The sequence below is a fragment of the Tiliqua scincoides genome, chromosome 2 (genome assembly GCF_035046505.1).
Source record: "Tiliqua scincoides isolate rTilSci1 chromosome 2, rTilSci1.hap2, whole genome shotgun sequence".
NCBI classification, from domain to species: domain Eukaryota; kingdom Metazoa; phylum Chordata; class Lepidosauria; order Squamata; family Scincidae; genus Tiliqua; species Tiliqua scincoides.
In genome coordinates this window covers 164,880,816-164,907,696 of record NC_089822.1, presented here as the reverse complement: position 1 = coordinate 164,907,696, position 26,881 = coordinate 164,880,816, and the positions used below count along the sequence as shown (strand labels likewise).

Here is a 26,881-nt window from a genome sequence, read left to right as displayed (position 1 = left end):
CAGTTGCTAGGTAACTTCATTGGATCTCAGCTGTTTGAATGCAACCTGCTAATCAGGGAATGAATGAGGAAGGAAAACATTCCACATCACTGGGCAGTAGGGGGCAGGGGTAGTTCTGCCGATTTCTCCTGCTTTTAGATTGTCTGAAAAATAGAGTGAGGAACTCAGTCTCTCTGCACTGTTTTGTTCTGCTTTGCTTTTCCTATGTCAGAACTTTTCATGCTCACTCCAAAAATCCTCTCTGGATCCTCGTCCTGTAGCCAACCTGCAAAAGGCATCCAGATAGAGAGTGCCCATGTCTCTGCTTCTTAATGTACGGGGTGGAAAAGGCAGCCCGCTTCATCTCTGTCCATTGTTTGGCTCTTTTCTGCAGGCGGTCTCTGCTTTTTGGCACACTGCAGTCTGTTTACGTAGACTGGTTGCGGGAGGCAGGTGGGTGGGTGGTTCTTCCTTTCAGTGGCTTCCATGTGCACTTTCACTTTCAGCGGCATCCTTAAGGAAGTCCTTCCTTTCTGCTCCACAGGTTTGTGAAGCTGCTATGGTTTGAATGGATCCTGTTGATTGGGATGGGGGGGCAGGAGGGGGCTGGGCTTATCCACGAATGTATCTTGGGCAATGGCTCCTGCCTACATAACAGAGCAAGTGAAGCCACAGCACTCTTTCAGGAGGGTGAGGCCTGTCTTTGTCACGTATGGTGTAGAGGTTTGTTGTCCCCTTGATGTCATCTTCTTTTCTTTTGCAGGAGCTGTGAAAAACAGTCAGCTATTACCATGGGAACGACAGCTGTGGCAAGGCCACAAGGGGACTCACAGATTAGCCTGGGATATAGGAGAGATTTCCTGTGCCAGTGCCATTCAAACCAAAGGAGTTTTGAAACTGGCTCAGAATCAACTCACATTTGTTCTGAAGGCCATTTCACATATTTGGTGATGGCAGCAAACCCTAATTTGCCACTGAAAGTACAGTCGACAAGCAGCTACTGCCAACTTTGGCAGGGGAAAGGGAGGTTCAAGGAAACGGGAGGCTCCGCGCCCAACACCTACCTGCTTTCGACAGGCAGGTTTTGGAAAGCTTGTTCTTCAAGAACTCAGCCATTTCCTTGTCTTCTTCTCGTTCTCTGAGAAAGGAAGAGATGGGTTCATGTTCTGTGGATGGGATATGCATCACCTTTGAAGGTGCGGTTACAATCCAGATAGGCAGAAGTCAAGACTCCCCAAGTTAGGGTTCCAAATTCCCATGTAGAAAACACTAACTTGTCCTTCCCTAGTCCCAGAACATGTTTAGTTTGGCAGGAAAAAACCTCTTCCTTTCTAGAGCACTGGAACACTGACGGATCTGCAAGATTACAAAGGGAGGTGCTCCTGCGCCATGCACAGCTCACTTTGTCTTCTCGCGACTCAAAGTCCTTGTTCCTTGCTCTTCTGTCTCTCTAAAGCAGCAGTTCTCAAACTGTGGGTCTGGGACCCACCAGTGGGTTGTCACTCAGTTTTTGGTGGTTTTCAAAACTGACGGGGCAGATCAGGCTATTTGCCTCAAGGGCTAAACAAGCTGGAACTTGGGGAGGGAGCACTGCTGCCCAATCACCATTATAGCCACACCCCTTGGCATTTATAAATCAGGCAGCAGCCTCCAGGCCTCTGAAAAGTTTGAGAACCACTGCTCTACAGGATTTCAAAATTTTCCAACACTGTATTTTCAAAATTTTCAGAAGTTTCCAACACTGTGGCCCATAATAAATGGCACAGATTGATGAAGAAAGTTGGATTTCTTTGGTTGGAATCTGAACTATGTTTTGAGTGCAAAGTATGGCTGCCGTCCTTCACCCATCCCCATGTTCATCATGCTTCCCACTGCTCCCTTTACCATAGAAAAAGTCCCAATCTGACGTTTTCCATGCGTACCTGAGCCTTTCAAACTCCACATCGTCCACCAGGAAATCCCGGGTCTCCACAAGTTTGTGAATCTGTTGCACTAATTCTTCTTCTTTCTGCTTGTCCTCTTTAGATTTTTTATTCTCTACAACAAAGGAGAAACAGAGCAGTAGTTTCATGGCAGGGGTGATGCAAGAACTGTGAAAGCAACTGCCATAATACTGAATTGTGGTCCAGCAGCAGACAGCAGTCCATGACTCCACGCAGAAGGACTGCTCTTCTCCAGATTCTTGGAGCCTGTTTGTACTCATAAGATATCCGAGCTGGGAACCTTGTTCAGGGTGAGGGAGCCTCCCTGGTTACTGCAAATTCTGTGTTCTATAGCTTCATCCCTACTGAAGTATGTATAATGTAGCCACCATCACAATATATATTTAACTAGATGCTGAATATACCGCAAGCTTTCTCACCTCGAGATGTTCTGATCCCTGAATCTTCATTAGAAATTGCTGAACATGTGAAGCCACCATGTACTGAATCAGTTCACTGATCTATCCAGCCCCAAACTCTGCAATGGCTCTTCGAATTCTCTGACCTGTTAGAGCAGCATCGCCCTCCTGCTGACTTACCAGTGCCAGGGGACATGAAGAGTCTGCTAGAATGGAGCCACAGCTGCTCACCACTTTTGGTGGCAGCCCAGTTCTATGATATGGTATGATGCCTTTTGTGATAGCCCGAAAGCATCTTATGAATGTCCACAAAGGATTTGGCTGCCTGTTTTCTACCCTTTCCTACCTCAGAGGCATTGTGGAGGGAGGGGCAAAAAGAAGAAGAGGACAAGTGAGGTTAGATCTGATGATAATCTGGTGTTTCCTTTGGTAGATCTAAATTTGTATTGGGGACCTGGGGTTGGCACCGATGAAGCTCAATACAAAAGCAAAGGCCAAAAATGTTGATCTGTGGGTGAGTTGATGTGGATAGTGACCTTACCTGGCAATGCAATCAGCTTCTGCAATTCCTTTTTCAACCTGCTGATTTCCTTGCAAAGCTGGATGTCATCCATCCTGGAAAGACAGGGGAAAACAAAACAAAATGCTGAGGACAAAATATATAATAATAATAATAATAATAATAATAATAATAATAATAATAATAATAACTTTATTTCTACCCCGCCTTTCTCCCCGAAGGGACTCAAGGCGGCTTACAACATATTAAAAACAATTTAAAAACAAATAAAAACATATTAACACATACTAAAAACAGCAGTCAGAGTAAAAATAGGTAAAAAGAGCATAGAGCAGCAGCAAGTCATAAAAGAATCAGGCCTGTAAAAAAAAAAATATTAAAAGATGTTAAAAAATGTTAAAAGGCCAAGAACTCAGAAGGCCTGTTTAAACAGAAGGGTCCTGTTTAAACAGAGGGTTTAAATATAGACAGGACAATTGAGCATTGTCTGCTTTGTCATTAGCTCAACAGGCTAATTCCAATTCTAAACTGGGTCAGATGGCTTTTTGAACCAGTTCTCCTACTGGTCCAGAGTTGATCAGGCTCCAGGCCAACCCAGCCCAGGCATCTTTGTCAAGGGGGTCTTGGTCACTGCCCCTGAATCAGTCTTGAGACACAAATGCTAATATTATGAAAACTTTCTGGTTGCAAAGGACATATCATTAATTCTGTTATCTTTGCCTATTAGTTTCTATGTTAATTTGCCAATTTCATCTCTACCTAATAATCAAACTTACTCAAGCACACAACGAGAGTGACCAGCTCCAGTGCAGCTCAGTCTTTGAGGTGGCAGTTGTGATACACTCATGTTGTCTCATTCTTTTGGTCAGCTGTTCCAGAGAACTGCTCTCTTGAGCACCTTTTTAATCCTTTTTGCTGGGTTTTTTTCCTCCCTGTGTCACTCCTCCTCTTGGCTGCCATGAATCTGCCAAACCTGTGTCATTGTTTCCGCCTTCCCTGGATAGTTTGGTGACCCTCCAACTTGACTACTCTTATTGCCATATCCTCTCTTGTCTTAGGACCATCTTGATGCCATGATATAATTAACAGCCAGAGGTATGTAAAGGTCTCTCCAAAAGGACAAGTAGGAGCCTTCGGGAGCCTTACCCTCTGCTTGAAGGTGGAAATTCTCAAATTTACTTATGCAATCTCATTATCTCCCAGCCTGAAATGACTTGTAATGCAGTCACTAGGACTTATAATGCTACCTGGAAGACAGTCAAGGATCCAGCATCTTCTGTGTTCCAATAAAAGTGATGACCGTCACGGACCTGCCATTAAATGAATGGGGTAAATGCCCCAGGTGCAGAGCCTCGCGCACCTCTAGGACCGTGTGGAAGCCTCCCTGAGGCTCCCATGTGGTTGGAAACTGTGCTTCCGGTTTGCCAAAAGTACAGTTTAAAATATTGGGAAGCTTCAGGAGGTTTCCCCGACATGTCTAGGAGTCATGCGAGGCTCCGTGTGCTCCAGGTAAGTGGGGGAAGGTGGATTTTCACATGGAGAGATGGCAGCATCCTGGAAGGGGGTGCCATCACAGACCTTTGCCCCAAGGCGCAAGGCTACGGAGGTCCGCTACAGAGTGAGCAGAAGTTATGCCATGTCGGCTGCAATGCTAAGAAGTACCAATGCATTTGGGGCCAAGCACTGTATGGTTTTATAGCAAATGTAGTAGACATAAGCTAAATATGTGGCATATTAGGTAGCATTTGAGTGGCAAGGGAATAGATGTAATCTAAGTGCTGGATTGCTTTGTATTGGCATTTTAAATGGGGTTAGTACATGCTTTCTATTTTCCATTTTTGTTTTATATTCGCTGCAGTTTGCCTTGTAATTGCATTTATCGTGATCTATTGATTTAAATAAATATCCCTCAGTGCATTGAATTGGCTGGTTTGGTGTGATTATATGTGTCATCCTTCCCGGTTGTCTGCTTATCACACAGCCTCTGCAGTAAAAGAACTCTGTGCATAACATACATGGATAATGTGCACCAGAATATTGCATCTAATTGCATTACATTATGCAGTCTTTCTAGCAACCTTCCAACTTACAGTTCCCCCCCCCCACATCTTTTGATGTGGTAATTAATCCACAGCATAGCTCAGACCATTTATTAGAAAAAGCTAGGATGAATATGGAAGCCCTAAATGATGACTGAAAGCTCAATTTCTATGCCATTTAATTCCTGAGCCTTTGGTAGTTAATGTTCTAATTCTAATAGGGCTTTTTTCTCTCTCTCTCTTTTTGCAGACTTCAGAGCTTGAAACATTATTTATAGCAAGGGATCCTCAGGAGGAACCAAATCCTGCACTGGGAGAATGTGATTCCCTACCTTCAGTCAACACATTTACACATGGAGACCATGAGTACTGTGTGACAAAGAGTAACGGGCACCAGTCACAGCATTGGTGATGCACAACACACCTCCTTCTCCCCAGGTTCCATCCTTCTGTGAACCTTTTAAAGGTCATATTTCATTATTATTTTAGAATTCTTTGAAGATCAATTGCTATCATGCTGTACAACTCAAGCAACCCTTTCAAAAAAAAAGAAAGTAGCAAAGGCCAGCAATGCCAGCCCACTCTTTGTGTAAGCATTGTCATGAACTGTCTTCTTTCAGCCATTTATTTATTTTGTCCCTTCTTCTTTTCAACACACTCGCTTTTCAACACAAACACTTGCTTTATGCTTCCCCTTTCAAGCACTGGAGTCCACATCTCTCTCTCTCTCTCTCTCTCAAATGATAAACAACATTGCAGCCACGCTCCAGTGTGGAGGATCACTGATATTGCTGCTGAAGTGGCATCCTCAGCTTTCTGAAGCTTATTTTCTCATCTGAAATGACCTTAGGCAGTTGGAGGACAGAACCATGGATAGCTCCCTTTAACTGCTCCTTGGAGAACAACATACTATACTTTCTGAATAACCTTTAATGGTCTATGATTGCAGCCCTGTGAGGCACTGCCTGCCACTTTGTTACAAAGCTATGAGGCTATTTTCACACTTAAATGCCCACTTTGTATTTTGAAAGGAAAATTTACACTGACTCAAATGTTCACCATTGGAAAATGCACACTCTCCCTTCCTTTCTGTGTATGCGCAACCTCCTGATTTTAGAAATGGGTTATGTCAGAAGGCCAGATGCAAGGGAGGGCACCAGGATGAGGTCTCTTGTTATCTGGTGTGCTCTCTGGGGCATTTGCTGGGCTGCTGTGAGATACAGGAAGCTGGACTAGATGGGCCTATGGCCTGATCTAGTGGGGCTGTTCTTATGTTCTTATGTTCTATTCCATCTAAACTGCACTCTCAAGCAATGCTTTCCAGAACAAAAGGCATTTTTAGCATTGCTTGTGGAAATACTCCAATGGACTTCCTCACTGAACTAAAAGACCCTTTTCACTTATTGTTTAATCAGTCAGATGGCTGTTGGTTTGGCTGCTAGAGTAGAATTTGTAGCAGTGGAGCAAGGCAGCTTCTGCCTTGAGCTCTCAGTTGTCTTACTGGCACCTAGACTTGCAATACTTCTTCCCGCCTCTCTTTCTGAGCCACACTGGAAGTTCATTGCTTTCTAGTGTAATGAGCAAATTCCAATAAAGCACTGGCACTTTTTATGCTTCTCTACTGCAGAAAATGGCCAACATCCAAGCAGAACCCAGAGTAGACATGGCAGCAGAACCATTTTCAGGAACTCAATCTTTCAGTGCCAGGACCAGCTCAAGACTTCCTAGTGCCTGAAGCAGAATACCAAAAGCTCCCCCCCCCCTAACCTGGTGATGTGCCAGCCTCTGTTCCTTCCTCTCCCTGGACTACAAAAGGAGGAAGGAGACAGTGTATAAGAGGAAGTGTGGAAGACAGCAGAGTGTCTCAAAGCTCTTGCCCACTACTCTCCTCTCATCTATACTTCCCCTTCTGCTCTGTCCATATCTTCCTTTTCCAGTCAAGGAGTGAGAGGAAGAACAGCAGTGGAGCTGAGTGGGCAGATGGAGGTAGGCACCCCTGCCAAGCTGCTTGAGGCAATTGCCTCAGTTGGCCTCATGGACGGGCCTGCCCTGATAGTACCTACACTGAACTAGGCTTTCCAACTCACAGCTATGAATTTAGCTGAGAGATTTCCAAAACGGGTTTTGAGTGTTGGGTGCCCAATTTTCATTCATGCTTCTGAATCTGGCAACCCTATGAAGCTCACTTCAACTTTCTGTTTCACTCCACCAACCTCTCTAATATTGCAGCTGCTCCTACTCCAGTTTCTTGAAACAAAGAACCTCCCACAACTCCTAGGAGCCATGACCATCCCACCACCATTATTTCCGTATATAAGAGGGTGCAGTCAATTACTGGTGGGAAATTAAGGTAGCAGCTCTGTGTCTGGGGTGCTGGACTTCAGACTGCACATAGGGCAGTGGCATGACAAAATGCTCAACAATAAGAAAATGCAATTTGGGGGGGAAAGGTTCCAGCCTTCTTCACCTGGTGGGCTCTGGAACTTTGCAATACCATTATAGGATAAATTTTTCTCAACTGGGTCTCTGAGAAACAACTGGGAGATGTGCTTCTGCCCTTTGGCATCACCCTGTGTAGTATGGTGTCAACTGGCAGTCCAGTGAGGACACTGCTGGTGAGCGTACCCCACAGGGGCTGGATGCCATGGGTGAGAGGAAAGTCTGCTGCTTCCTCCGCTGTAACCGTGGGGCTCCATGCAGAGGCCTGCCTTCTCCAGCAGCAATGAGGGAGTGCAGCAGCAGCCCACTGCCAGATGCAAGGGGCCAAACCTGGGGCTCTGACAGGATGATGATGATGATGATGATGATGATGATGATGATGATGATAATAATAATAAACAACTTTATTTATATCCCGCCCTTCTCCCTAAAGGCACCCAGGGTGGCTAACAACATGTAAAAAAAAACAGATTTTAAAAAACATTAAACACATAGCAGATAAAAACATTTAAAAACACATTACAGAGGCCATAAAAACAGTAGTCAGATAAAAGACAGAATAAAAGAGCAAATCACAGAGGAATCAAGCCTGTAAAATGCTAAAAGATGTATAAAAATGTTAAGAAGGCCAGAAATCAGAAGGCTTGTATAAACAACAGTGTTTTCAGGCCTCGCCGAAAACTCTCAAGAGACGGAGCCATTCTCAAGTCAAGGGGAAGGGAGTTCCACAATGTTGGTGCCACTACCGAGAAGGCCCTATTTCTTGCAGCCACCCCCCGGACCTCCTTGGGTGGCGGCACTTGTAAAAAGGCCTTCTCTGATGACCTGAGAGGGTGAGCCGGATTGTACAGGAGTAGGTGGTCTCTAAGATATCCTGGCCCAGAGCAGTCAAAGGGCTTTAAAGGTCAAAACCAGCACCTTGAATTGGGCCCGGAAACGAATGGGCAGCCAATGTAGCCCCCGGAGAAGCGAACTGACAGAGTCAAACTGCCTGGCTCCAGTGACCACACGGGCCGCCGCATTCTGTACTAATTGTAGTTTCCGAACCGTCTTCAGGGGCAGCCCCACATAGAGCGCGTTACAGTAATCTAACCTCAATGTCGTGGCATGGATCACCGTGGCCAGGTCTGCACGATCCAAGTATGGCCGCAGCTGGCGCACCAGCTGAAGTTGAGCGAAGGCCCCCCTAGCCACAGCCGCCACCTGGGAATCCAGGAGCAGCTGCGAGTCCAGGAGGACCCCCAAGCTGCGAACCTGCTCCTTCAGATGGAGTGCAACCCCATTCAGAGCAAGCCGATAATCCAGCACCTGCATTGAGGATTTCCGAACCAGGAGAGCCTCTGTCTTATCCGGATTTAATTTCAACTTGTTAGCCCCCATCCAGATCCTCACTGCTTCCAGACAGCACTCCAGGCCCTCAACCGCCATCCTGGAGTCTGGAGGAAAGGAGAGAGAGAGCTGGGTGTCATCAGCATATTGACGGCACCTCACTCCAAACCCCCGGTTGACCTCTCCCAGTGGCTTCATGTAGATATTAAATAGCATGGGGGACAGAATTGAACCCTGTGGCACCCCGCACCTCAATGGCCAGGGTGTCGAACAGGCATCCCCCAGCACCACCGTCTGGGACCGACCCTCCAAGTAGGAGCGGAACCACTGCAAAACAGTGCCTCCAACTCCCAACTCGGCCAATCAGCCCAGAAGGATACCATGGTCGATGGTATCGAAAGCTGCCGAGAGGTCCAGCAGGACCAACAGGGACGCACTCCCCCGTCCAGTCCCCGGTGTAGGTCATCCACCAAGGCGACCAAGGCAGTTTCCGTCCCAAAGCCCGGCCTGAAACCAGATTGAAAAGGATCCAGATAATCCGCTTCATCCAAGACCCTCTGGAGTTGGGCTGCCACCACCCGCTCAATTACCTTGCCCAGAAACGGGATGTTGGAGACTGGCCGGTAGTTATTCAACACAGTGGAATCCAGGGAGGGCTTTTTCAGGAGGGGGCGAACCACCGCCCGCTTCAAGGCGAGCGACAACGTCCCCTCCATTAAAAAAGAGTTAACCACCCTCCCCGTCCACTCAGCCAGTCCCCCCCGGGCAGCTCTAATCAGCCAAGCTGGGCAAGGGTCAAACAGGCAGGCAGACAGCCTCACACTCCAAAGGAGTCTGTCCACATCCTCAGGCTGCACAAGCTGAAAAGAATCCCACAACACTGGACAAGCAGTTGCCAGGGGGACATCGTCAGACATTGTCAATGTGGCATCCAAGTCGTGACGAATACGATCGATTTTATCTGCAAAGTGTTGGGCAAACACCTCACAGCGGCTGACCGTGTATTCCTCCTGGACTACCGCAGGGGCCTGATGAAGGAGGCCCCGCACCACACGGAACAGCTCTGCCAGACGGCTATCAGCAGACGCAATGGTAGCAGAGAAGAACGATCTCTTCGCTGCTACCACCGCCACGGAGTAGGCTCTATAATGAGCTCTACTCCATGTCCGATCAGATTCATCGCGAGTTTTCTGCCACCATCGCTCTAGACGCCTGCCCTGCCGCTTCATCATTCGCAGCTCCTCAGTGAACCAAGGAGCCGCTCCGAGTCTGCGACGTGGCAGAGGTCGCTCCGGAGCAATCTCATCCACAGCCCTGGACATTTCCCCATTCCAGAGGTCGACCAGGGCCACAGATGAGGCGCCAGTCTTGGCAGTGGGAAAATCCCCCAGATCCCTCAGGAAACCTTCAGGATCCATTAGCCTCCGGGGGCGGACCATAGAAAACAGTCCCCCGCCTCTGCGGAGGTAGGAAGTCGCAACAAGCCTAAACCCTACCAGGAAGTGATCTGTCCATGACAACGGAGTGATGTTGATCTCCTCTACCTCCAGATCATTGCCCCCATGCCCAGCTGTAAACACCAGGTCCAACACGTGTCCTGCTGTATGTGTCGGGGCCCAGATCTTCTGGGACAGGCCCATGGTTGTCATGGCAGCCATGAAATCCTGAGCTGCACCTGCTGCAGGGGCCTCAGCATGAACATTGAAGTCCCCCAGCACTAACAGGCGGGGGGCCTTCAATGCCACCCCCGAGATCACCCCAGTCAGCTCAGGCAGGGAGACTGTTGGGCAGCAGGGCGGGCGGTACACCAACAGAATCCCAATCCTGTCCGGCCCTCTCAACACAACATGCAAGCACTCGAACCCAGGAGACTGCTGGACAGGGCACCTGGTAAGGGAGATGGACTCACGATAGACCACTGCAACTCCCCCTCCCTGTCCCTGCAATCTTGGCTGCTGCAACACCTGGAAACCTGGCGGACACAGTTCAGAGAGACTAACGCCTCCCTCTACTTCCAACCAGGTCTCCGTAATGCATACCAGGTTGGCTTTCTCATCCAGGATCACATCCCGGATGATACAGGTCTTGTTATTCACCGACCTGGCATTCAAAAGCAGCAGCTTCAGATTCAGGGACTCACCGCCAGGACCACCAGGCATCTGGGAATTGGGGGAAGGACCAGAAGGGGAGATGATCTGCCTACGATGAACTCTCCTTCTCCTGTAACGGCCTGTCCGACCCCCACCACAATATCTCCCCTGGCCCATCACACTCTTGATAGTGGCACCCTTCCCTTCCCCTGAGCTCCCTCCCGAGAGAACAGACATGTGGCGAGGCCCACCTTCTGAGACTGGCCTGCAGGCAGATCCTCTGCTGCTGTGAGCTGAGCAATCTCCCCATCTGCCCTGTGAGCTGAGCAATAAAGGAAGGGGCAAGTAACCAACATAGTCATCTCTTGCCCTCCTCCTCTCCCATCAGAGTAGGAGTCACTGATTCTCCCCCCCCCCCGTGTTGGGCCCCTACAACAGTCATTTTGGTGTCATACCTCCTGCTGGTGTCACCTGGTGCACTCCACACCTAGTGAAACTATTGTTTCTGCTTGAGCAACTAGCACCAAAAGTGACCATCTGAAAGGAGTTGTCTGCTGTCCTAACATTTCAGCTCCTTCATAGTGCTGCAAAAGTGAAGTTATTTTAAATGGAGCATGAATCCAAAAAAAATTTTCAAATCCAAAGCAATGTCCACATAAACAGGAATCTGTTTCTGCAGGTTTTCCTCAAGTGGGAGGACAAGACTAGGCTACTTTGAGAAATGCCAGTGTCAGAAGAGAAAATCACATGGGGTCACTATCAAAAACCACCAGTGTGGGAGGCTGTGTGGGACAATTCATTAGATGCCAGATATCTAAGAAGTGCTTGGAAGGAAAAGGCAATTAAAAATCAGCAAGTCTGCACTGCAACAGCAACAAAATCTGTTGGAAGTGTTCACTGCATCCTGAAGAACTCTCAAGGGGGTAGACACTAACCCACAGGCTTGTTTGGATGGAAGATGCCAGTTTGGGGTAGACATTTAAGATAAATCAAAGTCCAGGGAAAGGATTCTCTCTGTCCTTGTCAAATGCAGCCTTTGAACTCTTAAATTACAGCTAACAGGAGTACAACAGATAAGAACTCACATGGGAGGCAGAAATGGACTAGAGAATACAAAAACTGAGCTACTGAACCTAATGAACTGATGCACCTCTTATCTTGGACATCACAGGAAGGAGCCCAATGAGCAGAAAAACTGCTTTGGTTTCTCAGCTGTCCATGAGCCTAGCAAAATCACCACCTTGACAGCTCTTGTTAACCACATACATATAACCCCAACCAACTCTGCTTCAGACAGTGAACATATGAGATAGGTCTGGCCTCCACTTGTTAGCCATAAATCCAAACAGAACCTCCAGGTTCTGCAGAGAACATATGGAGCAAAGAAAAGCAAACAAAGAAGCTAGGTACAGATCTGACACACTGTGGACACAATCCTAACCAACTCTCCAGCACTGACCTAGTTGCAATGCAGCCCCAAGGTAAGGTAACAAACATGCCCTTATCTTGAGGAGGCCTTCTTGACTGCCTCCCCACTGCAGTGCACGCCACATTTGCATAGCTATTTCAGTGCTGGAAAGTTGGTTAGGATTGCATCCTATGCCAGCACATCAGCTCTGTATGGACATTTGAATATACAGTCTTGGATGGAGGCAGGGCCAGGGGACACAATTCTCCCTCTCATACTCTTGCTGTGGAATTTGGGGGTGGCACCTGAACGTACCCTTCCCCAGAAGGATGGCAGGACAAGCCTGCCCCTTCAATAATAAACATAACTGAAAACAATAATAGAGGAGGGGATGCATACATTCCAGTCGAGAAGAAATTATTTGGAAAATGCAATTTGTATGCTGCTTTTCAACAAAAGTTCACATGAATTACAGAAATGATATAAACCTGGGCAGAACTGATGCATGATATAAACTCATGAGTTCAAGGGAAGAAGATTGTGCCTAAAATTTGGTACTATGTGGCCAGGAGAACTGTACAATAAAAACAAGGGGGGAAAACCCCATTCTTTGACTGTTTGAACTGAAGCTAATAGTGGGTTGACAGGGTCATCCTAGCCATGTGACACTTTGAAGTGAGGAGTGAATCTTTTTTTTTGGAAGTTGACAGAAGCTACCTCAGATGCAAAAACACGGCAGCCGGCTTAGTGAGAGACAGTATTTGCCTAATGCTGTTTTGGAGGTCTCTCATGTGACATTATATATATTCCTTTTGAAAAGAGTAGCCACAGACTCAGTTATTGGGAGAAAACAAGAGATACTGAAGACAATCAAACCTTTAGCAAAAATGGCAATGACATATTCAGACAGGGAATTCTTAGAGGAAACTGAGGAAGTCTGGAGAGGGAGTGGATGAGGAAGAACTTGAAATAACCCACCATTTAACATACTTTTGGGGGGGAGATGGAATGAGTCCCAGAAGGACTTTACACCTTGCTCACTCCCCCGACCCAGTTTTTCAGTTCCCAACTCACATGTATCTGAGTTCTGACTCTCTCCGCACCAGGACTTCACGGATTCTCTCTATTTTGAAGAGCTCCCCTTCAATGTCATCGATGGTAGTTGTGGAGTCAGCCATGGATACTATTTCATCCTCTGAAAGAAGAACAGAAGCTAAGTTTGCAGAAATTCAGTTTTGCAAGAATTTATGATACGTTAAAAAAAAATTGTCCCAGCTTTCCCTTCCAAAAACAGCTACCAACCATATAAAAGTAGAAAAAGAAAGCAGTTTCACTTGCTCCCTACTAGTTTCTAGGCGCAATTCAAAATGTTGGCTTTGGCCTTTAGTCCTAAGTGGTCTGGAACCAGAATTCTTTAGAAACTGCCTTTTGAACCTTCCTGCTCACTTGAGTCGTTAGCTCTGCTCTGCATATCCCTAGCTGTTCTGAATTTCTAGTGTGCAATGGGTATCTACGTCCCTTTCAGTGGAAGCTCCAAGAGGCATCCCTTCTGAGGGAGGTTCACGTACTTACTTACTTACGGATTTCTACTCTGCTTTCTCTCTGCCGGGCACTGGAAGCAAACTCCCTCATTATTAGGATTCAGGAAGCAAATCAACATGCTGCTGTTTCAGAAAGCGTTGAGGTCAAACGTAATGACATTTCAGTTTCAGGTCAGGAAGAGGATCATCTCAGGCTCTTCCAACAAGCAAAAAATTAGAGGGAAAGGAAAGCATATTCACAGAAGACACAAAAGAATGGGGTGAGCAGCTATTCATCCCTAAACAACACTCACATCTCAGCCCTTTTCAACAGGTGCCCATGACATTTCCATATGGGAATAGAATCCCCAATGGGGAGGAGGTAGGAGGAAAGTATCACATTTCGCCAAAGTAGCAAAGTATTAGCGAAAACTTATATCCCTGCAACAGAAGTGCTGCCCTGAGCAAAGATGGCTGAATTTCCTGTAACAAATCACTAACAGCCATACATTTCTAACATGCAAAAATCCGACCCCCAGAACTGGTCTGGAAAATTTTGCCTAGTGATAGTCTCAGAATTCATCTGAATTGGATTAGAGCACCTCTTGGAAATGTACTTGATCTCAACCACATAACTGATTCCTACAAACCTTGCCAAGCAGCTGGAAGGCTTATAAACATCGCCTTTCCTTCTCTGACAGAAAAGTTGAATAGAAAACTTGAGCACAAAAACATCCAGTGAAGCTGCAATCCACAGGATCTCAAGTTGGAAGTCCAAATATTCTCTTTGCTTCCTAGGTTCTTCTCCACCATGTGTCAGTTTCCCATTCACAACACAAGGTTCTTGTACCACTGGTTTTGCTCTCTCACTTGCAGACAGAATGAACCTGGCAATGGTTGAAAACAGAGACCCCACATCAGGCCCCCAGATCTCTGTTCTTCACTAACTGGACCAGTCCTGTGAAATACAGTTTGATCTGACAGAAAGGCAGGCTTGCAATTGTATCAATTTGATACAAACATCTGAGGCCAGCTGTGCAACCCCAGCTGACTTTGCACATACAAAGCAGAGCCAAGTGACAAGATCAATACTTCATTACTGGTGCCAGGTGGTCTCCCACCAGGGTCTGTGCTGGAGAGTCAGGCCAGAGGAAAGAACAGGCCTTGAAGGAGAGGTGTCTAGCACCATAGCCAAGACTGAACCACTTGGTCTTTGTCAGTCTCAGGGCACAATCCTAACCCACTTTCCAGTACTGACATAAGGGCAATGCAGCTCTGAGGTAAGGGAAAAAACATTTCCTTACTTTGAGGAGGCCTCGGTGAGTGCCATCCAACTGCAGGATGTAGTGCATGCCCCATTGGCAAAGCTATGCCAGTGCTGGAAAGTTGCACTGAGGATTTGAGCCTCAGTCAATCAATGGTGAACCATGCCAAAGGGGTCCAAAATGTTGACTGGGTTCTGCCTGATGCCAAGAACTCGGTCAGATCCTCCTGAAACTAATGCAAATGACAGGCCATAGCCCCAAATCTGATGGACTCCTTCCATGCATGCATTGAAAGAACTTATCAGAAATGCATAGCCTCTGCCAGGGTCATGCAGCTAAGGTCCCTCCCAAAAACTAAGCAGCAATTCCGACACTTTTTACTGACTCATAAATGAAATGTTGCTCTTTTTTCATAACTCAGTAGTTTCATACCCTCTAGCCTTAAAAGTGTAATCAAATCATTGGCTCTGTTTGTTCGTACCTCACACTGTTTTTGAGCAGTAGCAGCTCCTGGTCATGGCTGGCTCAAAGTATTTGGTTGGCTTAAACAAGGTAGAGCGAGGTTGGAAAAAGGGCATCCCCATGTAGACTGAGTGTGCACCAAAGAATCTCCATTGGACACCCAGGACAGGTGGTTCCTGGGTGTACCCTCAGTTTGCATGGAGGAATAGTCCCGCTGGAAGCAACTGGAGAACCCAGGTTAGCATGCTGCTTTCTCAATGTGTGTAAGGGTATATACATCATGAATTCTGCCATCCTAGGCACTTGCCTAACACTAAACTTGGTGACCCATCTGCAGAGCTGCTGCAACCAGGGCCAGTCTATCCATGAAGTCAACTGAAGTGGTCCCCTCAGGTAGCAGTTTGGAGGGGACCGCCCGCTTCTGTCTGCCTACTTGCCTCCACTGTTCCTCATTCTTTTTCTTCTCTCTAGATTGGAAAAGGAAGAGGGGAACAGAGAGGAAGAGGAAACATGGAGAGGAGGAGAGTGCTGAACTCTAACATTGGAGAATGATAGAAGCAGAGGCTAGTAATAGGGATAGTAGGCGGTCTTGGGCCAACCCTGGCTACAACTCAACAAAAGGCCCAGACTCACCATTTAATGAAAGGACCTGCCTTATCATGAAAACAGGTGAAACAGGCACTTCGGGCAGAAGTTAGCAGAGAGAGGGATGTGGGTGTGTCAGTCATTTTCCTGCCTTTATCTGCCTCTGTGTATTATTTAAAGCAGGGATGTCAAACTCGTTTCATACAGAGGGCTGACATTAGCATTCATGGTGCCTACTGAGGGAGGGAAGTGACATCATTAAGCAGATGATGGCCAGAAATAAGCACTTTGTTCTTACACAGAAATTCATTAGCTGCAAATGACTGAAGGGAACATGGGCATTTTTGTTCATATTTTCAAGTAGGAAAGAGCGTAATTATCAAGCTGGGAGAGTCCAATTATAATGGGGGACGAATAGATTGCTTCCAGGGTCTCATTTGACACCCCTGGGTTAAACAAATTAAATCAGGGGAGGATATGCACTGAGGGGAAAGGACTCCAGCATCCTGGTCCCAGAACATCTGCTCTAACCATTAATCTGTGCTGCACTTAGCATCTCAAATCATTTGCACCGAGTTTTCAAGTCACATTTGCTACTCTAAGATGGTAGATGCGGAAAGGTATGAAAGAAGAAATGCAATCACCAAGTGCATCATTGCCATTCAGGAATCTGAAGTTTTCTCATTAGTTTCTCACCGTCTGTCATCAGGGACAACATCAGTGAGTTTTAGCTGAATTGGGAAGGAGTAATTCTCTGTCTGGAGCCCTCACAGGCTACTGCTTCTCTTTCAGGAAATAAATGAATGATTGGGGGGGGGGGAGGAGAGACGGATATGATTAACCTCAAGCTATTCCAGGAACATTTTTGGGGTGCTCCATTTCCTGGGAATAACTGAGCACATGTTTTACCTCCAGGGACAACCCATGGTAATTCTTGGTCTCTCTCCCCCTGTAATCCAGATACATCAGGGCATTCCCTGAAGGTGCTGGGGATTTTCCAGATCAGCCTGACCAGCAGTCAAACTCCTACCTGCCAAAATCTGTGCCGGATGCATTTTTGTGAATGAAGCATGGACTAGAGCTTTTGGTCCACAGCCAGCTTTTCTGATTCATGTGCCTAGGAGCCGATTTTCCTCTCTGCCTACTACTGCCTATTAGAAATCTGCACAGGCTCTTCTCCCAGTGAATTAGAGAGGTGGCCCAGGAAGCCCTAATGCCCACTTCAGCCCCATTAGGGGTGAGGAGTGGAGAAAGAATGGGGTCTTCCGTCTCCACTCCACTGCTGGGAAACTTCCAAGAGAGCAAAACAGCAGACCAGAAGCAAGCAATTAGAAATATCTCACGCATATATGTACGTCTGCACACCAAATGTGTACTCAAGATGTCGATCTGCAGGAATTTTAAGCCTACTGCAGGGGTGGGGGAGTAACAGAGGACAAGGAGCCGGCTGGCCACAGCCACATGCCAGGTGTGCAAAGTATTCTCTCACCTTTGCCTGCATCTGCTGCACTCCACTTGGTAGACTCCAGGGATCCATAGTGGGTGGATGCCTTGCTCTCCTTCTCCATCCTTGTCCCTTGTTTGGATTTGAAATCTTTCTTCTAAGTCCTCGGAATTCCCTAGGCAAGAACACTGCTAAGGAGTCAGGTTGCAACGAAGCCAGAGATCCTTCCCCCACCTTGAAAGATAAGTGATTAAATAGAAAAATTTTTTAAAAAAACAGCCAGAACACAGGCAAGCTTGGTACCTGCCTGCCAGCTGCTGCCTGACAGTTCCACACCAAGATGCTTTTGCACAGCTGCTGCCTAGAGATGAAAGTGAATCCGAGGCTGCAGAAGGCTAGATAAGGGATCATGATGAGCCCGAGAGCTGCCCTCTGGTGGAAAGAAGGGTTAACTGCTCATTTTGATCCTTTAAAGACCGCTGGAAAATGAGCTGCCAAAGATTAGTTCTGGATCTCGGTAGACTTTGTACTGAACTGCTCTTGCCTCTTTCTTTGGACAGAATCATGCTAAATAGTGTGGAACTACATTAGCTCGCCTCTCCTGGGTACATTTTTTTTATCAGTACTTTATAAAACAGACCCTCTCACCTAAGTTGCAAACTGGTTGCATGAGAGCCACTCCAAAATATCAGGGACTGAAGTGGGAGTAGGAGTTCTCAGTCCATTTGTGCTTTACATCCTCTACCAGATTCTTAAATCAAAGGCAACAGAGGAAAAGGGGGCATATGCATAATCCATCAGTCTCCTGCCTTCACCTCTGTAAAATAAAAAATGCATACTCTCTGAGATAAAATGCGTATTTTCAGAAGGAAACTTTCTCACTGCTAAACAGGTAGGAATTCCACAGAGGAAACTATCCCAGGCACTATATTTCTCCATGATTCACAGTTCATCAGCAGCTATCCATCTACTTCTGTTGCCCTTTCCCACTCTGCCTTTATCTGAAACCTGAGCCTAAATGATGTTTCGCCTCTTTGAGCTGTATTGAGCACAATATAGAGCACAATATACAATCATATTGACTGCAATTTGTAATGACTCATGTGCTGTAATGCAGGGAAGCCAAGAACCGCTTGTGTGGAATTACAGCTATTATGGATTTCTGCTTTTCAACAATGCCCAGCAAATCCTACCATTCTATACTAAGAATGCTCTCTAAAATGTTTTGGTTGGATCAAGTGTGATTTTCTAAAGTTGTGTTGTAGAGAACCTGGGGTAAGAGAAGGATGGAGCAGGGTCCATTGTTTCAGGTGGCAGCTAGAGCAGTGGTTCTCAAATGTTTTATCTCTGAGACCCACTTTCTAGAATGACAAGCTGTCAGGACCCACCAGAAGTGATGTCATTAACCAGGAAATGATATCATGGCCAGAAGTGACATCATTAAGCTGGAAAATTTTTAACACTTCCATACGACAAAATCAAATCAATCAAATAAATTTGATGTTTACAATAAGTTTTAAAATTTATGGAAAAGAACCCTCCTAACCTTCCCAAGCAGTTGTTGATCTGTTTTAAAAAAAATCATCCCAGAGGCTGCAGTCCTATCTGCACTGACTCTGGAGTAAGTTAACATGTTAAGTAATCATTATTAAAAGCATATACGTAGTAGCTTGTTAAAAGTACAGGTCTGTAACATTTCCCAAATGCAGTCTCATACCATGGTAGCAGCAAGTCCAATACATTGATAAAATACACATTGAAATGAATGGGAACCCACCTGAAATTGGCTCTCAAACCAAACCACAGTTTGAGAAACACTGCTGGAGAGCATGGGTCTCCAAACCCCGGCCCGGGGGCCAGATGTGGCCCGTGGCCAGCCTCAATCTGGCCCGCTGCCTCTTGTCCCCTGAAAGCCTCTGGCTTACTTGGCCGAACATGACTGGAACTGTGCTCTGGTTGCATCTGGAGGGTGTTCTAAGGGCCAGAGAGTTTGAATGAAAGAGCCCATTCATTCATTTATTCACTCATCTAAGTTTCATCTCTAATTTATTTATATAAATTTTATATTGAAATATTTTTTCCAGCCCTCAGCACAGTGCCAGATATTTGATGCGGCCCTCTGGCCAAAATGTTTGGAGACCCCTGCTCTAGAGTATGAAGCAATGTGAATTAATTACAGAAACTAACACAACCTCTTTATTATGATGGACAGTCTACACAAAGAAAACCAAGAAATTCATACACATCATTGAAAGGGATTCATTCCATTTGCATTTTGACACTGAACTATGGTTGAAGCTGCCTGTGTTTATTATTATTAAGAATATTTATACTGAAGACTAAAGAGCAGTAGCTATTTAACAAAACCACAAAGTGGTTTGCATAGCATAATAAAATAAATGGCTCCCTGTTCCAAAAGAGCTCACAATCTGCAAGGGAGCCCCTAGCAAATGGCTGCTGGAAAAGACACTTCAGGTATGCTATGCAATGATGATAAAGGGCCAATTGCTCTCCCAGCCCACCACTTAATATGAGAGAACCACCACCACTTTAAAGGTGCCCTTTGCCCAGTTAGCTGGGGATTATAGGGGGTATGGTAGTGTATTTCATGGTATTTCATATGGACAGGTATTTCATGTTCATCCTGTCAAATACAGTTCCTGTAGATTGCTCATTGAAGAGGGGGGAAGATCAGCTCAAGAGGCAGTCATCATTACACTCACCCTGGAGGTAGTGCCAAAATATGTATGTTCTAATGAATCAAGATTTGTGTTTAAGCCAGGAGGTTTGCAACCTAGGCCCAAGTATGTTTACTCAGACAGAGGGTCCAGTAAGATTAATGTGACTTTGTGTACACGTGAGTAAGATTGCTTGAGGCTTTAATAAAGAAACACCCGATAATCTCTATAGAACTGGAAAGAAAGGCTCAGACAGTATTTTGCAAAGTAAAAAACAAGTACTCAGACAAAGGAACAATTGACAGCATCAGAAGTTTCTTTTTCCGTATTAATACAGGAACTCGTATAAACAATATGAGACATACTGCAGAAGAGTTTTGAATTATTCTTAAGAATATTTATATATCACTTTTCAGCAAAAAAGAATAGACGAAGTGGTTTATATAGCAAAACAAATCCTACATAAGAGACAGTTTTGCAGAGCAAAACAGGGAACTAGTATTGCAAAGAGGCAGCCCCCTGTATATATTTTGTTTCAATGACTTCTGTCCCTCTGAATAAAAGGAGTTAAACCTGTCCCTAAACAGAGTGCTCAGACAATTCTTTCCTCCCAATGCATGCAGGTATTTGTTCCACAAATAAAAGATCACTGAATAAACTGGGGAGCAATGCCACTGTGAGGATGTATGCCGAGATCGTGGCTTTTAAAATACCTGACACCTGTGTTTGCATGGTGTCTTACCCCTCTGGAACATCTTTCTTGCAACAACATCTTAAAAGAGATTCTTTTGCAGCTTATACAGGAGACACAGACTAATTTTTCAAGTGGTAAAAAGTTATGCAAAACCTCAATGGAGTAACAAAATGGCTGTTTCCTGTTGAAGCAGAAACACCTGCATTTTCCTACATTTTAAAAAGTAAGACTTATTATTGTACCTTAATCACACATATAAAATGGGAAAAGAGGCACAGCCAATGACTGTGACTCATCTCATTAAACAACGCATAATCAGCTTCTGAGCTCTTAACATGCATCTTCATCTCTTGTTTGTTTTGATTGCTCTTCTGCATGGGAATTTAAATTCAGAAAACACTTGAACACGAAGGAGACAGTTCCCTCCTCTGGACTGCAAATAAGTTTGAGCAAAAAGGAAGGGTGCATCTGTTATCAATAGATTTATTCAAGGCAATTTATAAGTATGGGGATTGAATCTTGTGCCAGTTATGAGAGCTAGGCCTGAGTTTATGAAGCAATCAGAATCTACCCTTTGATTTGCCTTACTGAAAATGCCATGATCATCAAATAAAAGGCACTTGACAGAACTGACATGGAAGCAAACAAGAAAGTCCTATTCTGCAGTCAGTTTTTCTTGCATGTGATATTTTCTTGTTTGCTCCACTGACTTGGATTTCATATCAATTTGTATTTAGTTTTTCTGTGACTGTACCTTGCATTAAAATGGGGGGAAAGAGTCAGTGTCTTCCTATCAAAACCTTCAGTGTATCTGGAAACATATAAGGAACCTCGCAATGAAGTCCACAAAATAAAAAAGAACCCAGATGCTGATAGCATGATACAAAGTTGCAATCCACCTCCATTTGTCTAGAACAGCCATTTTCAACGACTGTGCCATGGCACACTGGTGTGCCGCGAACGCTCTGCAGGTGTGCTGTGGGAGTTCGGAAGAAGAACCATTTATTAATAGGATCATTGGGGAATGTGAGCCTCCCCACCAACACCATGGTGTGCCTTGACAATTTTAGTACCTTGTCAGTGTGCCATGAGATGAAAAAGGTTAAAAAATAACTGGTCTAGAAAGTGAACCATGAGTCACCCAACCTTATACTTCAGTGGTTCTTGTTGCATCATCACATGCTGGCAAAATGAAGAGCCAGCATACAAAATATTTAGTAGCAAAATACATGTGGCTACTTGGGTAGCAGACCAATAACACGTTCCATCACAGGGAGATCCAGAGTATGATATTTTGAACGTTCCTCATAACGCATTGGTGAACCTCCTGTTTCTCCTCAACATTCCAGAAGCGATGCAGCTGCCATCGGTCATCCTACAGAAAAGGGCTGAAGGAGACCAATTCGCCGGAAGCAGATCTAGGCAAAACGTTACTTATGCAGCATGACTTGTTTCAAGTTTTCATTTGAATTCATGCTTCATTATAAATTCACCACTGAAATCTCTTTTGTGAAGCTGTTTGCGTATTATGCCAAATCTTTTGAAGGATCTGGGATGATTCATACAGCTTCAGCATAGTAGAGAAGCTGAGAAGCAAACCTAGTCTATGCTGTTGTCAATGCATTTCACCTTGGAGGATTTTAAGCAACCTGAAAAACTCTGAGCAAGTCAAGTTCTTTGTCTGAATCCCACAAATTTTTAAAAAGTTGTTTCTTTCCATCCAATGGAAACATTTGTCAGCTTTACTCTGCAGAATAAACCACACAGACTTCTGTGGGTACAACAGCAAGCTAGTACAGGTGTGCGTCGCTTACCAATCTTCCACTTAACAACAGACCACTGGTACACTATACAATGGTGGTCAAAGCACAACAAAGAGGCTCTTAATGAGGCAGTCAGGTCTCCCATAGCCTGCAGCAGAATATCTGTTTACACAACAGAGAGGGTCTTAATGCAAAGAAGAGGCAATCAGTCTCTGGTAGCCTGTGCTCCCACCAAGTGCCTGGCAGGGAATGTCTATTTATACAACAAAGGCATTAGATTTGGCTGAATGTTTGCTTAATGACCTAATTGCATAACAACAGGGATCAGAGAATGCATTCCCCTTGTTAAGTGACACACACCTGTACTTGTGTAAGGCACCAGGAGAAAGCAAGTATCTAAGGGCCCAATCCTAACCAACTTTCCAGTGCTGATGCAACCATGCCAATGGGGTGTGCACAGCCTCCCTAAAGTAAGGGAGCATTTGTTCCCTTACCTCAGGGCTACATTGTAGCTGCATTGGTGCTGGAAAGTTGGATAAGATTGTGCCCTGTCTGACTTCTATGAAAAATACCTTCCTCCCCCCAAGAAGCTTCTTTTGTCACTACTTTTCGAATGAGAAGAACAAGGACCCCGATGAGACCACTGACAGCATCCAGTATTACAGATCTATCATTGTGAAGGCAATAAGATCTACTTATTTGATTTTATTATTGTGAACCAATTTGAGAATCATTATGATTGAAAAATGGTATACAGGTTTTCTAAAATAAAGTGCAAGACCAAGATCAGTTCAAAAGGCTCAATATGATCTGTTTAGAAGATGGCTGAGAATAGGTTAATTTAGGGTGAAGATGGACATAACATTCTAGGGCTGCAATCCTAACCACGCTTTCCTGAGAGTAAGCTCCATTGGCAAAGACAAAAGCCCCATTGGCAAAGACAAGACAAAATAGAACCTGAGTAGACCTGGTTAGGATTGAACCCTAAGTATGACAAAGGTCATTTGAAATCACCTTTTCTGTCCTGAAGACATAGGCATATTTTAATATCCTGGAGCAAGTTCTGGAAAAAGTGATTCTGTGTTTTCAGCATTTTGGGAAATTCCTTTGGAACCAAATACTTCTGCAAATTCTACAGCATGTAACTTGGCACAGGCACTGACTGACTAATATCTGTGACACTACTAATCACTGGAACAGCTCTGCAACTGTTTTTTAAATGTTCTTGTCTTTTTGAATACAAAAATGGAAGAATTTAAAGTACATTTATATGAACACAAACATTCTGACATGAGGGAAGAAGCATATACGCTTTTGTGTAAGGCAAGTTGCACTGGGTTCACACTGTGCACTGGGTTCACAATGCAACTGCATTTCATCCTTGTTCATGTTGAGTGACTTGGCGTGGCTGTGGATTGAATTTTATGTCATCTTGTGTTGTCGAAATTACAGTATTTCAAATATCTGACTCTGGGGCTTAGACTGTTGTGAGACAGGTTAGTTTTACCCTACTGATGATGTGTGATATATTGGACCAAAAGTTGAGTGTGATCACTTTCTGATAAATGCATAAAGTTACAAGTCAGTCATCACAATAATATACAATACTGTTCCATAAAGTGAATAAGAGCCCAAACCTGAGCTCTGTGCGCTTGCTTACTGCAGGCGTGCACTGTTGCAAATGTGCCATAAGGCACATTTGCAAGGCTTAGCGCCAGCCTAGCACCAAAGCTGGCCTAGTGTGAGCTTGCGCTGGGCTAGTGCAGGTGGAAAGTCGGTGATCTGCTGCTCAATGGTTGCCTGAACCACTGGATGGTGGAGAGGCAGGTGGGGAGGAAGGGAGGAGGCATTCTGGGGTGGGGGGTGGGCAGAGGGCAGGGAGAGAGCAGGGAGGAAGCATTCCAGGGGGAGGGAGCAGGGCAGGAGGGTGGGACCGGTGGAGCTCCACTGGATCTTGAGCTCTGTGTCAGGCTGTGTGGCCCGACACAGAACTCTTTGATACTATGGCAGGTTCAGAGTTGGACCTATGGGCTGGGCCAAAATGGTGCTGCAATTTCACTTGTATGCACACAGTAATAGCAGTTTCTCAACATACAGAGCAGCAGCCTAAGTTACTACTACATCTGAGGTGGCACATCTCCTTGCCATTGGACGAGCACATGTACTCTGCTCTCCTATGTTCTTCCCTCCCATTTCTGCCACACACATTCGTCAGGTTGGCAGAGTCTAAGGAGTGAGTGGGAAAAAGAAAAATGTGTGGCACACAAAGAATGAGGCTGACTCTGACTGTACTGGGACTCTCTCTGTGCTTCCCCAACTTGTCATGTCAACAGGTATTTTGCTATGTATAAATGCCTGATGTACAAATGTATTTCAAGATAAAATTGTTGCTATAGGCTTAGGTTGGGATTCCCATAAAAGGTAATACTGACATGACCATAGATCAAATAAAATTTTAAAGTAATTCTGACAGTAGGACAAACTGATTCACACTGCAGTTTGACTAGACTGTGGATGACAAAAAGAGATTTGCACCAGAGAGAGTTTTTGAATATACATTCTGGAACAATATCGCTCTTAAATGATGGCTAAGTAAAAATATTGCTTTTCAAAATCCCAAGTTTCCCCAACACTGCTCTCATTCTTGTGGAACTTTAAGGCAAATAACCACCAGTCCAAATACTTTTTTAAAAACTATTTTACAAGAACACTTTATTCTTGGTGTCAGATATGTATGCTGTTAACCTAGAACAGTCACTCTTGTGGCCTAGCAACAAACTTCTGGACATCTACCAGGTATGGAGAATAACCAATATGTAAACATGTGGCCAATGCTATAAAATTTGTTTCTTAGACAAAAGGGTAGCAACATTCATGTTTAGCATGCATGCAAAACCCATGAAAGGTACCCTGATAAATTCACTCAGCATGAATTTATTCTGCAGGTAACACCCATTTCCTAGGAAAACATATCTCAACATTTTAAATGGACTAATCCAGAATACTGTTTTAAAACCTCAATCACGCAGTTTCCATCTCTAGGAACTACGAATGTATTTTTATACTTTTTTTTAATGTATCCTGCAGAACTGTAAAGTAGTAAATTCAAATTTTCTCTGATTAAAAGGCAACTTGTTAGTAGCAGCAAAGGTTTCAAAGGACACACACACACACACACACAAATGCGAGGTGAGATGCTTTTAACAGTGAGCACAATTTGTGGCAAATAAAAGCTACATGATTTAGGACCCAGTGCTATCCAGCACAAGAGCAATAGCACAAAATGGCACCAGCCATATCCTATGCTGAATTTGAGGTTGGGGGTCTCCTCGGAGTAAGGGGACATTTGTCCCCTTACCCCAAGTAAAGCCCCAGCCTGCTCAATGGGGCTTTTCCAACTCGAGACAAGCCCCTGTGTTGGACTTCTGAGCCCAGGATGGGGAAAGGATTTAGCAGAGAAGGTCTCCACTGGTTCCACCTCCTCTAGGGCTTGTTACAGTCTCCCCCACCCAGAAACGCCTCCCCATGCCCTTGCATCGCTTGGTGCTTACCCTGGCTCCACCAGTGGCCAGGGGTCCGACTGCAGTGTCAACAGAGTGGTGTAGGCCTCCCCGCTCACTTTATAGCACATTTGTGACACATGTTTGCAGGTGCAGCGCCAGCACTCAGGCAGCATTGGCTGTTAGTGTGGGATTTGAAAGGTCACTAAGGTCACCATAAGGCAGGGCTTCTCAAACTAGGGCATCATGACGCTCCAGCTAGAGGACCCTGGACTCTGCCCCCTTAAGGGCAAGGGCAGGAAGCAACACAATCCCCAGGATCGTGTCACTAAGGGGGCTTCAGGGACTGGCATTTACTTACCAGGCCCTGCTGCAGCCTCCCGGGGGGTGTGGAGAGTCCTGCGCGACCCTCTGCAGGGCACTCCGGCCTTCAAAAAGTGAAAGCGGAGTGATCGCACACCACGCCTGGATTTACAGAGGCAGGGCACAATTGCTCCACTTTCACTTTCTGAAGACTGAGGAGCCCTGTGGACGGTCACGCAGGGCTCCCTGCACCCCAGGGAGGCTGCTGCAGGAACTGGTAAGAGCATGCCAGTCCCTACAGCCCCCTTAGCCACAGGGGATCCTGAGGATTGTGTTGCTGCTTTCCCTCTGCCCCCATTGCCTTCCCCCCACCCCCACAAAGACTTAGTTGCTTTCAAACTCTTCCAGAGAGTTTGAGAACCACTGTCATAAGGTGAATAGCAAGCACTCAAATTTTGGTTCTCTTACAAAATATAGAGCCCTTTATCAAAACCTATGCACATCCTAACATCCAATTCACCT

General features: G+C 45.4%; 1 protein-coding gene across 1 annotated transcript; it reads right to left on the bottom strand.

The window, feature by feature from the left end:
• Positions 1–626: 626 nt before the first annotated feature.
• LOC136642125 (bMERB domain-containing protein 1-like) lies at positions 627–17,545 on the bottom strand. Its single transcript, XM_066618363.1, has 6 exons — positions 17,467–17,545; positions 13,220–13,340; positions 2,862–2,935; positions 1,902–2,016; positions 1,044–1,117; positions 627–745 (listed from the first exon to the last, which is right to left on the bottom strand). The coding sequence occupies exons 1-6, from the start codon at positions 17,543–17,545 to the stop codon at positions 627–629; spliced, it is 582 nt and encodes a 193-aa protein (XP_066474460.1).
• Positions 17,546–26,881: the final 9,336 nt, after the last annotated feature.

Excerpts from the sequence above, each read along its gene's own strand:
- LOC136642125 (XM_066618363.1), bottom strand. The coding sequence starts at position 17,545 with ATGGAGAAGGAGAGCAAGGCATCCACCCACTATGGATCCCTGGAGTCT. Across the intron at positions 13,341-17,466 it reads TGCAGCAGATGCAGGCAAAG|AGGATGAAATAGTATCCATG; the intron begins GTGAGAGAATAC and ends TTCTTCTTTCAG. Across the intron at positions 1,118-1,901 it reads GTGGAGTTTGAAAGGCTCAG|AGAACGAGAAGAAGACAAGG; the intron begins GTACGCATGGAA and ends TTCCTTTCTCAG.